Here is a 17,990-nt window from a genome sequence, read left to right on the forward strand (position 1 = left end):
TATGCTTATTTTCACTTGTCATCTGTTTCTCTGAAGATGGGTAGCATCTTCCTTCATAAGTCCAAGTCTTTCCATGTTTTACTAAACCAAACAGCTGATCATTTCCTAGGTCACAGTAGTATTCCAACCCTATCACATCCTATCTGAGAGACTGTCTATGAAAGTTTCTTTTTCTTCCAATTTCCTGTATTCCTTCTATTCTTGGCTCCATAGTTTTTATTTATACAAGAAAATTTTAATTTAAAGTAATCAAAATTATTCATTTTACACTTTAACAATGCTCTCACTTTACAGTATAGTTTAAGGTCTGATACTACTGAATCTGCTTCCTTTACATCTTCCCTGCTTCCCAGTTTATTTTAAGTTCTTTACCTTTTGTTCTTCCAAATGAACTTTGTTATTATATTTTTTTCTAACTCAGTAAGATATTTTAAGTAATTTAATTGGGATAGAATTAAATAAATATATTAGTTAAGTAAAACTGCCATTTTTATTATATTGGCTTTATCTACTCATGAACAATAAATATTGGTTCAATTATTTAGATCTGACTTTATTTGTATAAAAAGTGTTTTATATTCATATAGTTCCTATGTCTGTTTTGGCAGGTATACTCTAAGGCATTTTATACTGTCTAGTTATTTTAAATGGTCTATAACAATATTAATATTGCTGACTCACAGAATAGTTTTTCTATTTTTCTCTTTTTATTAAATCTATTTTAGCTTTAACTTTGACATGATTTCTACCTCTGCTTTTTTACATATTAAATTCTACTCCTGCCTTATATTTTATCTTTGTGTGTATCTCTCATCTTTATTGTTTCATGAAAGCAACATATTTTTAAATTAAAAATTTTAATCTGCTATCCATTTCCATTTTATGGGTAAATTCATCCCATTCACATTTTAAGCTATAACTACTTATATATTTCCCTCCTTCCTATTTTTCCTTACTATACTTTTAACCCTATATACCCTATTCCTCCTCTACTTTGCTTCTACCTGCTACCTTGCCCTTCTATTCCTTAACCTACCAATCCCTCTAAGTACACCTTCCTTATCTTCTCCCCCAGCCTTATCCCTTTGCCATCTTATTTCTTTCTGAATGTGGAAGACTTTTATATGTTGTTCTTTCTTCAACCCATTCCCAATGAGAGTAAAATGCTAGCATTACCCATTCTCCCTCTACTAACTTCTCTTGTATCACTTTTTTCACCTTTTATGCCTCATTTGTGTAAGATAATCACTCCCTTTTATCTCTTCCCAAACAGCTTTATTTTTTTTCTTAGAATCACTCCATCAAACACAGCTCAGCCCAAGCCTTTCTTTCAAACAACCCAAATAATGATGAGAGTCATAAAAGTACTGAAAATATTTTCACATATAAGAAGTAAACAGGTGACCTTATTAAGTCCCTCATAATTGGCCTTTAATGTTTATCTTATATTTCTCCTGGATGTTATATGTCAAATTTTCCCTTAAGTTCTGCTGTTTTTGTGACAAATTCCTGAAAGTCTTTCAGTTTGTTAAATATCTTTCTTTTTTTCATTCAGGATTACACTTAAGTTTGTTGGCAACTTACCCTTGGTCATAACTCCAAATCTTTTGCTCCACAAAATATGGCATTCCAAAACCTATGGTCTTTCAACGTAGCAGCTGCTAAGTCTTGGGCAATTCTTATCTCCATGATATTTAAATTATTTTTTTCCTTGTTGCTTTCAATATTTTCTCCTTAACCTGGGAGCTTAGAAACTTAGCTATGATATTCCTGTAAGTTTTCCTCCTTGGATCTCTTTCAGGTGGGGATCAGTGATTTTTTTTTTCTATTTCTGCTTTACCTTCTTGTTCTAGAACTTCAGGACAACTTTCCTCAATAATTTCTTGTAATATTATATGAAGAGTCTTTTATTATCATACTTTTCAGATAGTCTGATTATTCTTATATTACTTCTCCTCAGTCTGTCACCCAGATCAGTTGTTCTAATGAGATGTTTCAGGTTCTCTTTTATTTTTTCATTCTTTTGATTTCATCTTATTATTTCTTGGTGTCTTAGAATGTCATTATTTCCCTTTGCCTAGTTCTAGAGTTCAAGGAATTGTTTTCTTCCTTATTTTTTTTTAATTTTCTTTTTCAAGTTGGATGACTTTCTTCTCACAATTTTCTTGATTTTCTTGTATTGCTTTTTTTTCTAATTTTTCCTTGATCTCTCTTATTTGATTTTTAAAGTCCTTTTTAAATTCTTCCAAGAACCCTTTTTGTGCTTGAGACTATTTGATTCTTCTTATTGAAAAAAATAGTGGCTTTTTAGCTCCATATCTTCCTCTAAATATGAACCCAGATCTCTCCCCAAAGTAGTTATTTATGGTTGTGCTTTTTTGTCTTTGCTTACGCTTTTTAATTATTTAATGGTTTTATTTTGTTTTAAGCAGCTATTAGTGTAATCAAGTTTTAGTACCAAGATATGGGGAATAATGTCCCAAGCCTCAGGTCCTTCTTACTGTTATTTTATGAGGTCTGTTCCGGGGCTCAACCATGGGCTCTTCTCTTGACACCTAAGCCAAGGCTAGAGTCCCCAGCCACACTTTCCCGCAAATGGTCTTGCTCCATGTCATTCCTCAGGTAGCTGCAAACTACAGCTGTCCTCTCTGCCCTGAAACTGAAACAAGGGACTCTGCTCTCCTGCAAGTGCCCACAGCCAGCAGGGTACACACCCCTCTATTACTGCACTCACCATGTGTGTGCTATCTCCTTCTCCCCTGCACCTGCGCCCAGCCCAGGACATCTGATCAGCACAGCCATGTTTGGCATCCCTCAAAAGTGGAAGGTTCTTCATTCTTCTCCTACTCAGTCTTTAGACCCCCATACTGTCCATGAGACGAAAGTATTTAAGGTTGAGGCTGCCTCTCAACCCCAGCTGTCCCCAGGGCTTCTTGTTTATTGATTCTGCAGAGTCTGCCTGGAGGTGTCTGTACTTCACTAAGACCAAATCTCTGCCTCTGGAGATAAAGTATTTCCTAGGTTCTTCTCAAGTTTTCTTAGGAGGACAACTGCTTTACCCCAACTTTTGTTTATTTCCACTGCTCTAAGTTCCCTCTGAAGTAATGTTCTGTCTTTTTTGTGTGTAGAGAATTTGGAAAGCTGAAAGTTTTCTGATGTACTCCACCATATTCCCAGAATCCTCCTCTTGTTTATTTCTATGATCCTTTCTCAACTATTTTTAGTAAGGGTCTGTTATCCAAGGTTTATATCGAATTAATGTAACTCTGTGTTGTAACACAAAAAGCAATTTCCCAAGAGACATATGATTGAAGGATATAAATAGTTCTCAAAAGAAGAATTACAAATAATACAAATGCATATGAATGATAAATGCTCCAAGATAATCCAAATCCAAACAAGTGTAGTTTCACCTCATATAGATCAAAATGACAAAGATGACAAGACAGGAATAGTGAATATTGAAAGGATCATGGATAGACAGGTACCTAATGCACTGCTGGTGGAGCTGTACGCTCAGAAAGTGAATAAAGCATCCATTCACTCAGACATCCCACTACAAGGCATAGGCCCCAAGGACAACAAGATTAAAAAGAAAGGTCTCACATACACCAACATATTTATGGTAGCATTTTTTATAGTAAGGAAGAACTTAAGTCAAAGTCATTGCTCATCATATGAAGATTGGCTAAACATGTTAGAGCATGTGAATGTTATCAAATATTACTGTGCTCTAAGAAACAATTAATGTTGTGAATATAGAGAAGTAGAAACATAAGCTGAACATCTCTACTGATACAAACTGAACCAGGAAAACAAGATACAACAGCTACTATAATGTGAATCAAAAGAACCATAAGAACAAAAATAATTGAAACAAAATGCTACAAAGTAATAATAACCAAGCATTTGGCCCCAAAGAAGAGCTGTAAAAATGTGCTCCCCTACCTTTTTGTATAAGTGAGAGGAGCAGAAAAGATAGAGGGCAAACACCAAGGAGACAGTGGATGTAGAACTGTGCATACAAGATCTGGTGACTTAGTGAACGTGTGATTAGGTTGTGCTGATTTTTTTTTTAATTCTTTGTTATAAGGGATGTCTCTTTTTGGTAGGGTGAGGTTATTAAGCTATATTGAAAAGTGCAGTTGATAAAAAAAGAAAACAGTATTTTTAAAACCTCTAAAATATCTTTGTTTTCATCTTTTGAGTTTACTGTAGGCTAATCTCCTTTTGCTCTGCCTCATGTACTCTTATAGTCCAGTCACATTGACCTCCTTGCCCTTTCTAGTGCTATTGCCCTAGGAACTAGTTTGTACCACTTCATATTTCATCCTATAGGTAATAAGGAGCAAATGAAACTTTCTGAGCAGGCAAAGGACATGGTTATAACTGTGTTTTAAGATTATCCATTTTGCAATTGAGTGCTTCCTGGGGCCATGTCATTTGAAGCCACGGTAGAAAACAGTGTTTTGGGTATCAGATCTCTCCCAGAGCTTTCTCATTCAGTTGTTTCAGGTGTGTACAACTCTTCTTGACCTCATTTGGGGTTTTCTTGGAAGAAATTCTGGAGTATTATACCATTTCCTTCTCCAGCTCATTTTACAGATAAGGAATGAAGTAAACAGAGCTAAGTGATTTGCCCAGGGTCACACAGCTAGTAAGGGTCTGAAACCAGATTTGAGCTCAGGAAGATAAGTCTTCTTGACTCTAGGCCTGGCATGCTTTCTACTGCACCACCTAACCACCAGTGCTATGATTATATAAACCCAATTCTCTTTTCCAAGTCCTCATATTCCTGAATTTTCAGTAGCTTTTCACACTGTTAGTGACCCTCTTCTCCTGGATAGCTTCAGGTTTTAACACAATACCTGATGCATAGAAGGTGCTTAATGGATGGTTATTTATTGATTGATACTTTCATTTCATTCATCTTTCATGATATGACTCTTTGTAAAGACATGATTCAATACCACCCTGACCAGAAGCCTCCTGTGGAGTGTCACAGGGATCTGACAGGTGTCACCTAACAGTTTTATAAACGATTTGAACAAAAGTATAGATGGAATGCTTATAAATTTTGCAAATGACTAGAAGCTAGGAGACACATCTAACATAATGGATGCCGGACCTGGGATCTAAAAAGATCTTTCAAACTAGTTGGAACATTATGCTGCATCTAATAATCTAACTTAATATCAATTCAATAGCAATACATATAAAATCATACCGAGGTTCTAAAAATATACCCCACAAGTATAAATGAGAGAAGAGATGTTTTAAAATAATCATTTTAAATGAAAAATATCTGTAACCTTTTAATGTGCTTTTGTCAGTATTGTGATAAGGCAGTCACAAAAGGCAATTTGATCATGGACTTCATCAGGAGAGTCCTAGTTCCTAGGAACGAGGAGGTCACAGTGCCCTGTCTTCTCTCCTGGTCAAATCACATTGGGAGCACCAACAATGGTTATGGCACCTCACTTTAAGAAGGACTTTGATAAGCTGAAGGGCATACAGAAGAGAGCAGTCAGGGTGGTAAGTGGTCTCGAGTCCATATCATATGGAACGGTTGAAAGGAACCAAACATGTTTAGGTGGGAGATCAGGGGGCCAGAATATCCATGCAATTTTCTAGTCATTATGGACCCTTACTAGTACTCTGAACTTAAGGTGCCAGAATCATCTTGCATTTACACAAGCCTCATCACCCCACCTTTCCCCAATGCTCCTATTCAAAATGCATTTGCATCTTGCAAATCTTCTTTTTGATCTTTGTGTGATCTTTGAGATCTTCTTTCAATTTTGATCCACGTTGTGGGAAAGGAAAACAGAACAAGCTTTTATTTTCCCTACTATGTTTGAAGTAAGTACTTTTAAAACTATTATCTCATTTGCTAAGCTAAATATTATCTTACTGTGTTTAATGTTTTTACATTAATTTACATCACATTACCTTTTATGTTATTTGATTCTCACAACAATCCTGGGAGGTAGGTGCTATCATTGACTCCATTTTACAATTGATAAAACAGAGATGAAGTGACTTGGGCAGGGTCATATAGCTGGTTAGTATTTGAGGGGGGATTGAACTTAGATCTTGCTGACTTCTAGCCCATGGCTCTATCCACCATGCCATCTAGCTGCCCAATACCTAGTAGAGGATTTAAGTGTACTTGTTTGTCCTTTAAAAAGAGTATTATTGTTGGAGTAGCTCATAGGCATACTGAGAGGAATGGAAAATATTTGAGACAATGGACATAATATGTGGCATATAATGCAGGCTTACTAAATGCTTTGTGAGGAATTGACTTGCCCCAGAGCAAGAATAACTTTTATACCAGTTCCATAGCCATGCTTTTATGAACACACAGGAAAGATTTAGAGATGAAACATAAACAAGCAAATACAATAGCTGAAGAACTTAGGACCCCAGAACTTTTTGGTGATTGCTTGGCAAATGTTATTGTCTGGTTATGGCCTGAGAGATTAAGATTTTTGAATGTTCTAGATAGCTATCATAAATTCAGATGAGATCTCTCACCCAGGTCACCCAACATTGTACCAGGAAGAAAGGAATGTAACTTACCAGAGTATCCTTCCATCTCCCACCTTCTGACAGGGATATGACAGGCTTCCAAGTGAAGGCCCCAAGGCAGCAGAATTGGGGAGGTTTCTGTAAATCCTAGGGTTAGGGTCTCTGATCTTTCTGAAAGAGCAAAGTGCACCCCTGGTTGGGATTGATTATAGCTGAGTCAGACTATCACTATGCAATGAGTCCAGCATAAGTGAGTCCAGGAAGGAGAAAGAAAAATTTAAAGAACCAAGGTTATCATTAAAGACAAAGGAAACTGGAGAAGGAAAGATGGCAAGAAGCTTGGTAGAGCTGGAAGAGCAGAAAGGAAGACAGAGAGAGACATCACAAGGAACACAGAGCCCAGGTCACTGGGTTCAAGGATATGTGGGTCAATCAATTGGGAGGAGTATCAGGCCTGAAGCCCTGTTGATGAGACCTGTTAGTTTTCAGAGCCCAAGGCAGTAATTCTGCATCTTTTTTCTCCCCTTGGTCTCCTTCACAAGAGTCTGAAATTCTGTTTTGCTACAGACTTGCTAAAATTTTAAAAATTTTTCTTCATCTTTATAAAAAATAAAACAAAGCTCAAATCACTAGTCTTTGCTAGTCTGGGTGTATTTTTTTCTAACTGGAGTTGAAAAAAGCAATCTAGAATGGAGGCAGAAGTATGTGGAGGAGGCAGAAAGAGAATCAGGGACAGAGAGCAAGAGATAAGCACTGGGGTGCTCTGCCACAATGAAAATATTTCTAGCGGGATGGTTAAAGTTTAAAAAAAACAAACAGAGAGAATCACAGAACAATCTTGTTACAATTTCCAAGAGAAATGAAACAATAATTTTTCGATGAGAGGGGCAAATAGGAGGAGTTAAACAAACCCCACTCATTGTAAGACATCACATATGCATTATAAGACATCATATAAAACATCCATATAAGATGGAATGCATTCTGTCCTTGCTTCAGTTTTCAGTCTTCTTGCTTCTGTGATTCAATCAGAATATAGCTCTACCAAGCAGTCTTCCCTGGTCCCCCCCAGCTGAATATATATGTTTACACACACACACACACACACACACACTTAATTTCCCTCACTTATACCTGGTGCATTTTACTTGATCTTTCTTTGCTCCTTACCTTATACTTAATTATGAAAATATCATACTCCCTTTCCCAAGTGAAATAAGAGCTTGTAGGTAATAGGAATGGTGTCATATTTTTTATCTTCATATATTTCATAATTTTGAAATATGTTATCTAGTTATTCAAAAATGTACAGTTTATATGGGGAGAAATGCCGCTCAATATATCTTTATTAAACACCTGCTATACATTAGGCTTTTTGCTCAGTGCTGGTTACACAAAAATCAAAATGAAATAGTCCTTGTCCTCAAACAGCTTACGTTCTATTCCATGTGAAGCAATATCATCATAAATGAGTAAAAACAAATATTTAAAAACTAAGTGCTGAGTAATATCAGTGTGGGGAAGCACCAATAACTGGGGTTTAGGAGGTGACAGTTGGAGTCTTGAGGCAAGCTAGAGATTCTAAAAGGGAACACGGAAGTTCATTCCAGGAAGGGTAGGCAGCCTTTACAAAGGCTTGGTAGCAGGAGATGGAATGTCATGGAGCAGAGTCAGTCAGTCAGTATGCATTTATTAAGTCCCAACTATGTGCCTGTGCTAAATTTTGGGAATACAAGGGAAAAGAAAAGATAGTCCCTGCTATCTAATGGGTGAAACTACAAGCAAAAAAATTATGTACAATCAACTATAACAGGATAAATTGGAGATGAGAAGGCAATAGCAATAACATTAGAAACAGCAAGTAGTCCAAGTTTGTCTGGAACATAAAGTATATAAAGCAAAGCAATTTGAAATGAGCCTAGAAAGATAGGTTGTATCCATATTATGAAGTACTTTAAATATCAAGCAGAAGAGTTGATGCATTATTCCAGAATTAATAAGGAGCCAGTGAAGCTTCTTGAGCAAGTAAGCATCATGATCAGACATATGCTTCAGGATTTTTTATTTGGCAACTGAGGAGAGAATGGTGTGGAGAAGGGAGAGACTAGAGGTTGGGAAACTAATAAGAAAGCTAATCTAAGAGTCAAAGTAACAGGTCATGGGGTCCTGAACCAAAAGGATGAGCATGAGAGTAGAAAGGAGCAGATGGGTGCAGGAAATGTGGAGGTAGACATGATATGTCAAGAGATTAGATAGGAGGTTGAGGGAGATTGAGAAATTGAGAATTATTCTGAGGGAGATCATGAATTTATGTGACTGTAATGATAGTAGTATCCTAGACAGAAATAGAGAAGCGCCAAGAGGACTAGGTTTGGGCTAGGAGGATAATAATCTCTGTTTTGGATATATTGAAACTGAAATATCTATGGATCATCCATATGAAGATTTCTAGCAGCCATGGAGGTAGAAATGAGCTTGGAGAAGATTAGCAAGGAATGTGAAGAAGACTGTGAGGAGGCAATCTTGACTAGAGCTAAGATAAGTATCAATTTGTAAAACATAAATGATTCTCTGTGGATTAAACAGATCATGATTAGAAGCATTGTGGGTTACATGGATTGTGGTTGAAATTAAGAACAAGAAATAGAAATATGCTCACTAGATCAAGAATGCTGTAGGGCTAGCAACCAACTCCATTTTGGCTAATCTTTTACACATCCTGTTTACCTAAGCTATGTACCCCTGTATATTCTTCACGCTTCAACCCACTCCCTTTGTAAGCAGTCTTAGTAAAATACATAAATAGTTTAAGAACAAAGCCCCTTCATCTTACACTCTATACCAAGATAAAGTCAAAATGAGTGCATGATTTAGATACAAAGACTGATACTATAAGCAAACTAGGAAAGCAAGGAATAGTTTACCTGTCATATTTATGGAAAACAGAAGAATTTATGATCAAACAAGAGATAGAGAACATTATGAAATGCAAAATGGATAATTTTGATTACATTAAATTGAAAAGTTTTTGAACAAACAAAGCTAATGCAACCAAGATTAGGAGGGAAACAGAAAACTGAGAAAGAATTTTTACAACCAGTGTCTTTGATAAAGGCCTCATTTCTAAAATATATAGAGAACTGAGTCAAATTCATAAAAATACAAGTCATTCCCCAATTGATAAATGGTCAAAGGATATGAACAGGCAGTTTTCAGAGGAAGAAATTAAATCTATCTATAGATATATGAAAAAATGCTCTAAATCACTATTGATCAGAGAAATGCAAATGAAAATGACTCTGAGGTACCTTATCACACCTATCAGATTGGCTAACATGACAGAACAGGACAATGATAAAGTTTGAGAAGATGTGGGAAACATCAATGCATTGTTGGTGGAGTTGTGAACTGATCCAACCATTTTGGAGAGCAATTTGAAACTATGACCAAAGGTCTATAAAATTGTACATACCCTTTGACTTAGCAATAGCACTCCTAGGTTTGTATCCCAAAGAGATCATAAAAATGGCAAAAGGACCCACATGTACAAAAATATTTATAACAGCTCTTTCTGTGGTGGCACAGAATTGGAAATTGAAGAGATGTCTACAATTGGAGAACGGTTGAACAAGCTGTAGTATAGAAATGCAATGGAATACTATTGCGCCATAAGAAATGATGAGCAGGGGGCAAGTAGGTGGCACAGTGGATAGAGTTCTAGCCTTGGAGTCAGGAGGACTTGAGTTCAAATCCGGCCTCAGACACTTGAAACTTACTACCTGTGTGACCATGGGCAAGTCACCTAACCCCGACTGCCTCACCAAAAAGCAAAAACAAAACGAAAAGAAAGAAAAAAGAAATAATGAGCAGATGGACTTCAGAAAAATCTGGAAAGACTTATATGAACAGATGCTGAGTGAAATGAGCAGAACCAGGAGAATATTACACACAGAAATAGCCACATTGTGCAATGACTGACTTTGATAGACTTGGCTCTTCTCAGCAACGTAAGGATCTTCCCCTAGTTGAGACATCTTTTTCCTGAGTAGAGTGGTAATGATCCATATGATTTAAGTCCTGATTTTTGCTCATCCCAATTGTCATATGTGATAGAAAAAATTTCTTGGCATGACTTACCCCCTCATGGAGTGAATTTTCTTAGGGACAAATAGACGAATGATCCCTGTGCGAATCTGCTTGGTCTTCACACTATAGATTATGGGGTTGAGCACAGGAGGCACCAGCAAGTAGATGTGAGCCATGAAGATGTGGATGAGGGGAGAGGCATGCTTTGCAAAACGGTGGACAAGAGATAGACCAATCATGGGCACATAGAGGATGAGGACAGCACAGATGTGGGAGGCACATGTGTTGAGAGCCTTGAGCCTTTCCTTCCGGGATGCAATACTTAGCACAGAACGGAGAATGAAGATATAAGAAACTAGAATACCTAGGGAGTCCAATCCCCATAGAATAGTGATCAAAACTAATCCATAAATTACATTAAACTTAATGTCAGCACAAGCCAAGCGAATCATGTCCTGATGTAGGCAGTAGGAATGAGACAGGACATGGGAACGGCAGAAGGGGAAGTATGCAAGGCGGATCATTAATGGAGTGATACAGAGGGAGCTCCTGAGAATAGCTGCTACTCCAATCTTGGCAATGCGCTGTGGGGTGAGGATGGTGGAATACCTCAAGGGATAACAGATTGCCACATAGCGGTCAAAGGCCATTGCTAGAAGCACTGCTGATTCTGTGAAGGAGAAAGTATGGATGAAGAACATCTGTATCACACAGGTGTTAAATTCAATCTCCCTGGAGATGGACCACAACAGTCGAAACAAAGATACAACAGTGGGAAGGGACATGCCCATATCAGTGAGAGACAACATGGCTAAGAAATAGTACATGGGTTCGTGGAGACTTGGGTCAGTCCAGACTATATAAAGGATGGTACAGTTTCCCACTATCCCAATCAGGTAAAGGATGCAGAAAGGGATGGAGATCCAGTGGTGTATTGCCTCATAGCCAGGAATTCCAGTGAGGTAGAAGGTGGTAGATAGGGCAATACTGGCATTGAAGTCCGCCATGGAGCTTCTGCACAGAGCCACAATCCCATCTCACACCCACTCACTCCTAGAAGGAAATGAAAGACACAAAAAGGTTGTAAAAATGCTTTAATATGTATTTTTACTATAATTCTGTGTCCTTCTTAACCATTTTTGCATTTACCCCATATGTTTTCTTTGTCTATATTTACTCCCTGCTTTTCTGATTTTTTTGCAGTTACTGAATTTTCTAAATGATCCATTTTATTCCTAAATATCATAAGCCTCCTGTTCTTATTACAAATACCTTTAAAACACAAAGAGCTGTTTAAAAAATTTGCTGGATTGTTTGAACCTAGCCTTGTGTGGCTGAGAAACCAGATCTGTTGTTTAGAGACTAGATTTGTTTAAAGCTTCACTCAAGAGGTCTAGGTTATATTGATCCCCAAAGTCTTGCAGGGACATCAAGATTAATATAAAGGATAAGGGAAATAAATATGCTATATATCTCAAGCAACTCACATGCTTTATCTGGAAATTACCTTTGTATTGGCCAATCACTGTTGTTACCTTGGTCTTTTATTTGAATCCTATATAACATATAACTTACAGGTAACTTGGAGCAGGCCACCCCTTTTTTGGCTATGTGGATCACCTATCTACCAGACAACTTCATAAATTTCTTTCTAAACCTTTTCAGTTCTAATTTTATTCTGTGCCTCAATAATTAATGTTAAAAGCAGGGTCTCTGATGGTCAACCCAAGGGCCAGGGTGGACCTAGATGGGATCAATCTATATGAGGAGAACCAGGTGAGTAATCTTACAGTTTAAATGGAACACTATCTTTGCTCCTTTGTTTGAACTCTACACAGTGATTATGTGACACCTTGACCTTACTCAAGGTAAAGTAGAAGGAGCTTAACCACCCTGAATGGCAAATTAGTAGCCATTTTGAGACTGATCACTCAAAAGTTCTTGGATTAAATTTGGCGATTAGCTCTCTCTCTCTCTCTCTCTCTCTCTCTCTCTCTCTCTCTCTCTCTCTCTCTCTCTCTCTCTCTCTGTCTATCTATCTCTTCCTGTAGTCTGCAGTCTTCAAATCTGTAGTGTCTTCCTGTACTCTCTCAACCTCTTATTGCTATTAGAAATAAACCATATGCTTGTGTCTGTTACATATACTGGCAGCAGCCAGCCTGATCTCCTGCTGAGTATGGTTCTATGATCCAATACGCAAACCCAAGAGCTGCCAGATGAACCGCGTGACCTGCCATGAGGGAAACCTTTTTTCAGACATTTGTGTTGTGGGTTATCTTGTACTGGTACCATTTAGTTGATTGAGTGACCATGACTAACTGATCACCTAACATCAGTCCTCTACCCCTTCACCTAGGACAACCTCAGGTTAAAGAGGGAAACTAGAAAGTGAATTATTCAAATAATTATCCAGGGTAAATCATTTATGGACTGAACACTCATACCCCAGGAGTACAAAACTCCTATTTTTTTTTCCATTCTATCCTCTCTATAAGCTTCACAGGAAAACCTTTGTTGTATGTGGTTATCTAGTGTTATTTGTATACTCTGCTACCTTGAAAGATTTCTAAGGGGAAAATGCAAGCAGCCAAAAAGGCTACTATTAAAAACAAAACAAAAAAAAAATGTTGCATCCAGAGAGTTTAGAATGGTGGGGAAACCTAATGAAGTTTCAAACTTGAAACAATTCTTTCATCTTCCTGTAATCTGATGCTAAACTCTCCTTCTCAGTGAGCAGAGACTTACTTCCACTTCAGACTTTCTGTGGGAGATAAGGTTTTAAGTAGGAAAGAAAAAAAAACTGCAAGATACAGTTATATACTGTTATTTCACCCCTGGCTAGGTTGGGGTTATAAAGAAAAACTCAGACAAGGGAAGATTTCCCTTCTTTCCAGGAAATATTTTTTTTCCTAATATGTATTATAATTAGACTCCATTTGTAACTGAAATGTAATTCCTTGGCTACAAATTTCTAAATCATGTTTTGAAGACTTTTTACAAATGCTTAAATATTCTAAGAAGGAATTAAGAATGTGAGACTACCACCATAAAAATTTGAAATGGAGCTTACTGAAAGCAATAGGCTCTACAATTTGAGGTGCGGGCAGCTAATAATCATTGGGACAACTGACATTTTGAATGATACCATTTGTGATTGTAAATCCAGATTTAATTATTTTCCAAAACCAAACTATAATGTGGTCTTATTTAAAGTAATATGTGTTCTTCCATAATTGTGATGTTTGACCCTTTATAGGTAGATCAGACCTTTATACAAGATACACTTGATATTCAGAAACAAGGCAACATACTTAGAAACTGCATGAATAAGAATTAAAAAAGTAATTACTCTCTACTGATTTTAAATACAATTAGTATAAATGCCAAATGATAGATGGATGAAATGATTTTTTGTGTGAAATGATTTGCAAATGCATTCATCCAAATTGATGTTATTTGACTGGAAATAAGTTTTGCGTTTAAAAATCTACAATATTGTTTATATTACTGTCAGGCTTCTAATTTTTCTTGTATTGTGATTTTTGGAAAATCCTATAGGAAATACCACTAATTTAAAAATAATACCCAGAGGGTGACATAATTGTATCACTGGAAATTTAACTCCTCCTTGGATAAATAGTGTTGTCATTCTGGTTTAAAAAAATCAAGTATTTAATTGGGTATATCTTGCTTTAAAATGAATAATAATAATTGTGTACTATTTGGGCTAGTACTAAAGGCTTTGTAAATATCTGTGAAGTTCTTGGGTATTTGCCAGATTTTCAGGTCCCTGGATCTTCAGGCTTAATAAGGTCATAAAATCTTAATAACTCTGTGAGAGAAGTCACTTTAAAGACTTAAAGAATGTTGTGAAGTTCTAAATTAATGAAGTGGTTGAATGAAAAACAAGGACCTCCCATACCTGAAGTAAGGGGGCTTACAGATGTATTTTATAAAGAATGATTTTTATCTGAGAAATTGTTTGTCCATTACTTATGAAAATCTTGAAGTACACTTCAACTAGCATGTATTGAAATTACATCTTTGAGTCAACTTATTATCAACAGACACCAGATTTAAAGATTTTATTTTTGCCTTAGGGGATATATGATATTATGATTCTGCTTAACTAAGTTTGCTTGACCTTTATGACATTGAAAGTAGCATTGTGAATCTGGCTTTTTTTTTAACTTTTTGTGATACTTGTAGCCATGTGTTCTTTCAATGACTGAGAAAATCTCCTTGTATTGGGTTGTACATTTGTTTCATGGTGCAAGTCTAAGTCCCCTGATTTATGTTACCCAATTCGATGCTTACCCAATTTGATCCCTCTGACTATGACACACTGGGAAAACATCCCTCCATAAAAGAATTATATCAAGTTCTTGATAGGAAGACAATTTGACAATGAAGAAGATACCTCCACTGATTTTGGTTATTTTAAACCTTAAAATAGGTTTCTGCTTTTGTAATTATACTCCTACTATTATGGAAAAACTTTACTGCAGTATTTGAATTCAGCCCTGTGTGGCTGAGAAACCAGACCACTTGCTTAGAGAATAGATTTACTTGATGCTTAACTCAAGAGGTCTAGGTTAAGTTGAACCTCAAAACCTTCTAGGAAGTGATGAAAAATAGGCCACAGCATTTTTGGCTCTCCCCTCTGCCAGGCAACTTAGTAGACTTCTTTCCAAATTATTTCAGCTTTGGGTTTTACTCTCTGTTATAATAGGGCAAAATGGAGTAGGGGGAATTGTGCTGAATCTAGAGTCTGAGGATATGAACTTGAATTAATACTCTGCTATTTACTAATTTTGTGAACTAGGGTGATTCATTTAATACCTTCAATTGTCAGTGCTCTTGACTATATAATGAACCCACTTTTCCTAACTTTTGTCAAGGATACTATCATTCTTTCAGTGTCCCAAACTATCAACATTGCAGATATTCCATCTTTTCACTCTGCCTCAGTTCTCATATTTGATCAGTTGCCAAGTCTTGTTGGTTTCATGTTTATAATTATTATCTCTTTTTGTCCTAAAAACCCTGAGAGCTAAGTGCTATTATTTTCTCCATTTTCTAGATGAAGAAACTGAAGCAAACAGAGGTTAAATGACTTGCTTAGGTTTACACAGCTATTGAACGTCTACGTCTGGATTTGAAATCAGGTCTTCCTGACTCTAGGTCCAGTGCTATCCACTGAGCCACCTAGTTTATCATTTTTTTTAAAGCTGTTTGTTTTTTCCCTTTGATCTCTTGTTGTTATTCAGTTGTTTCAGATTCTTGGTGACCCATTTTGGCGTTTTCTTTACAATGATGCTAGAGTGGTTTTCATTGCCTTCTCCAGCTCATTTTACAGATGAGGAGCTGAGGCAAACAGGGTTAAGTAACTTAACTAGAGTCACACAGCTACAAAGAGTCTGAGGCTGGATTTAAACTCATGAAGATGAGTCTTCTTGATTCCAAGCCCAGCGCTCTATTCACAGCACCACCTAGGACACCTTATAATCACTTTTCTATGGGGAAATGGCTCTTAAGATGAAAGACTTTTACCGTGACTTTATAGATTTCCTCTATTACCTTTGTTCATGCAGGCACAGATTCACTTATAATTTGTTCAGGATTACATCTCTGCTTCCTTAAATATTTCTGGGATAACCCCCTTCCCTTATGTGGTCTTTTCTTCTCTACTACTGATTATACAGAGACAGTAGGAAAAAAGTATCCTACCTAGTGTATCTTCAATTCTAAAAGGGTTTAGGAGACAGTGTGATACTGTGGAAAGCCAGATGGTTTGGGAATCAGAGGAATTGGGTTCAAATTTCAGCTCTACTCATTACTGTGACAATAGGAATTTACCTAGCTCCTTAGATCTCTGTTCTTCATCAATAAAATGATAAGATAGTCAATCAATTAACATTTATTAGGTATCTACCATGTGCAAGGCACTTTGCTAAGCTGTGGGGACACAAAGAAATGCAAAAGACAGTCCCTGATCTCAAGGAGCTCACACTGTAATGGGGAGACACCATGCAAATAAACATTTATAAGCAAGATCTATACAGGATATATTGGGGATCATATCAGGTGGAAGACAGTGAGATTGAGGAGGACTGGGAAAGGTTGCTTGTAGATATGGGACTTTAGCTGAGACTTGAAGGAAACTGGGGAAGCTGAGAGGCAGAGATGATGAAGAGGGAAGCATCTATAGGGACGAATGTAAAGTGGGAAGGGCTGGATGACTTCTAACAAAAGTCCCTTACAACTTAGAATCTGTGATCCTACCATGGCTTCTAACAATAACAAAAATAATATCATATCTATTTAGCACTTTAAGACTTACCAAGTTCTTTCTATGCAGTAATCATCTCTAAGTAATACATGCAACTATCAAGCATCTGATATAGTACTTGAACTCAACTCTTCTGACTCCAATACCATTTTTTATTTTCATTTCTTCAGAATACTGGGCTACCTAGATAATCCTATAACCTATGCTATACTTATTATTGAAATCATATCTTTAATGTAGTAGAGTATTAACTCACTATAAATGGAATGTCCTATGTCATCTCCTATAAAACTGCAGAGATGAATCAGTTTTAGAACCTATTACTTGATGTAGGTTGGGAAAGGGCAAACAGAGGGCACAGTAGAAGAAACATAAGACTTGGATTACAGACTTGAATTTTAATCTTGTTTCAGACATTGAAGAGCTGTGTGACTCTGGATAATCCACTTAAACACTCTTTGCCTCAGTGTCCTCATTTATAAAATGGGGAAAATAATAGCACCTACAACATAGAGTCGTCATAAAGGTCAAATGAGATAACATGTAAAAACATTTTGCAAACCTCAAAGCACATATTGATGCTAGTTATTACATTATTATTATTGGTTTTGTTATCATTATCATTATTATTATTATTATTATATTATTATTATATTATTATTATTATTATTGATGACAGGAGTGGAAATTCAAAGAGTTTGCCTAGGATACTTGAATCATGATAAATACATTTATGTCCTCAACCTTATCGGATGGGAGGTAAAGCATAGGAGAAGTTACCATTAATGTCTCCTCCTGGATTACTCCCTTGTTGTGTCAGAAGGACTTGTGTAGCTCAATGAAGCTATGAGCTATTCCATGTAGGGTTACCCAAGATGGACAGATCATAGTGGAGAGCTCTGATGAATGGTGCCAAGAAAATTCCAGGGACAGTATTAAGTGGACCACAGGGTCACCAAGAGTCAGACATGGCTGAATGACTGAACAACAATAGACCATTACCATACAGAAGGGAAATCTTTGGCTGAATGATGTGTTATATAAGAAAGGAAGGAAAATGAAAGGAGAATAACAAGGA

At 36.7% G+C, this 17,990-nt stretch overlaps 1 protein-coding gene across 1 annotated transcript; it reads right to left on the reverse strand.

Annotated features, from left to right (window-relative positions):
- Window positions 1-10,667: 10,667 nt before the first annotated feature.
- LOC110195078 (olfactory receptor 51L1-like) lies at window positions 10,668-11,627 on the reverse strand. Its single transcript, XM_020967725.1, has one exon. The coding sequence runs from the start codon at window positions 11,625-11,627 to the stop codon at window positions 10,668-10,670; it is 960 nt and encodes a 319-aa protein (XP_020823384.1).
- Between the last annotated feature and the right edge of the window lie 6,363 nt (window positions 11,628-17,990).

Source organism: Phascolarctos cinereus, unplaced genomic scaffold, assembly GCF_003287225.1.
Source record: "Phascolarctos cinereus isolate Bilbo 61053 unplaced genomic scaffold, phaCin_HiC Scaffold_726;HRSCAF=1367, whole genome shotgun sequence".
Classification (NCBI taxonomy): domain Eukaryota; kingdom Metazoa; phylum Chordata; class Mammalia; order Diprotodontia; family Phascolarctidae; genus Phascolarctos; species Phascolarctos cinereus.

Coding starts and splice junctions, on each gene's coding strand:
- LOC110195078 (XM_020967725.1), bottom strand. CDS start 11,627: ATGGCGGACTTCAATGCCAGTATTGCCCTATCTACCACCTTCTACCTC.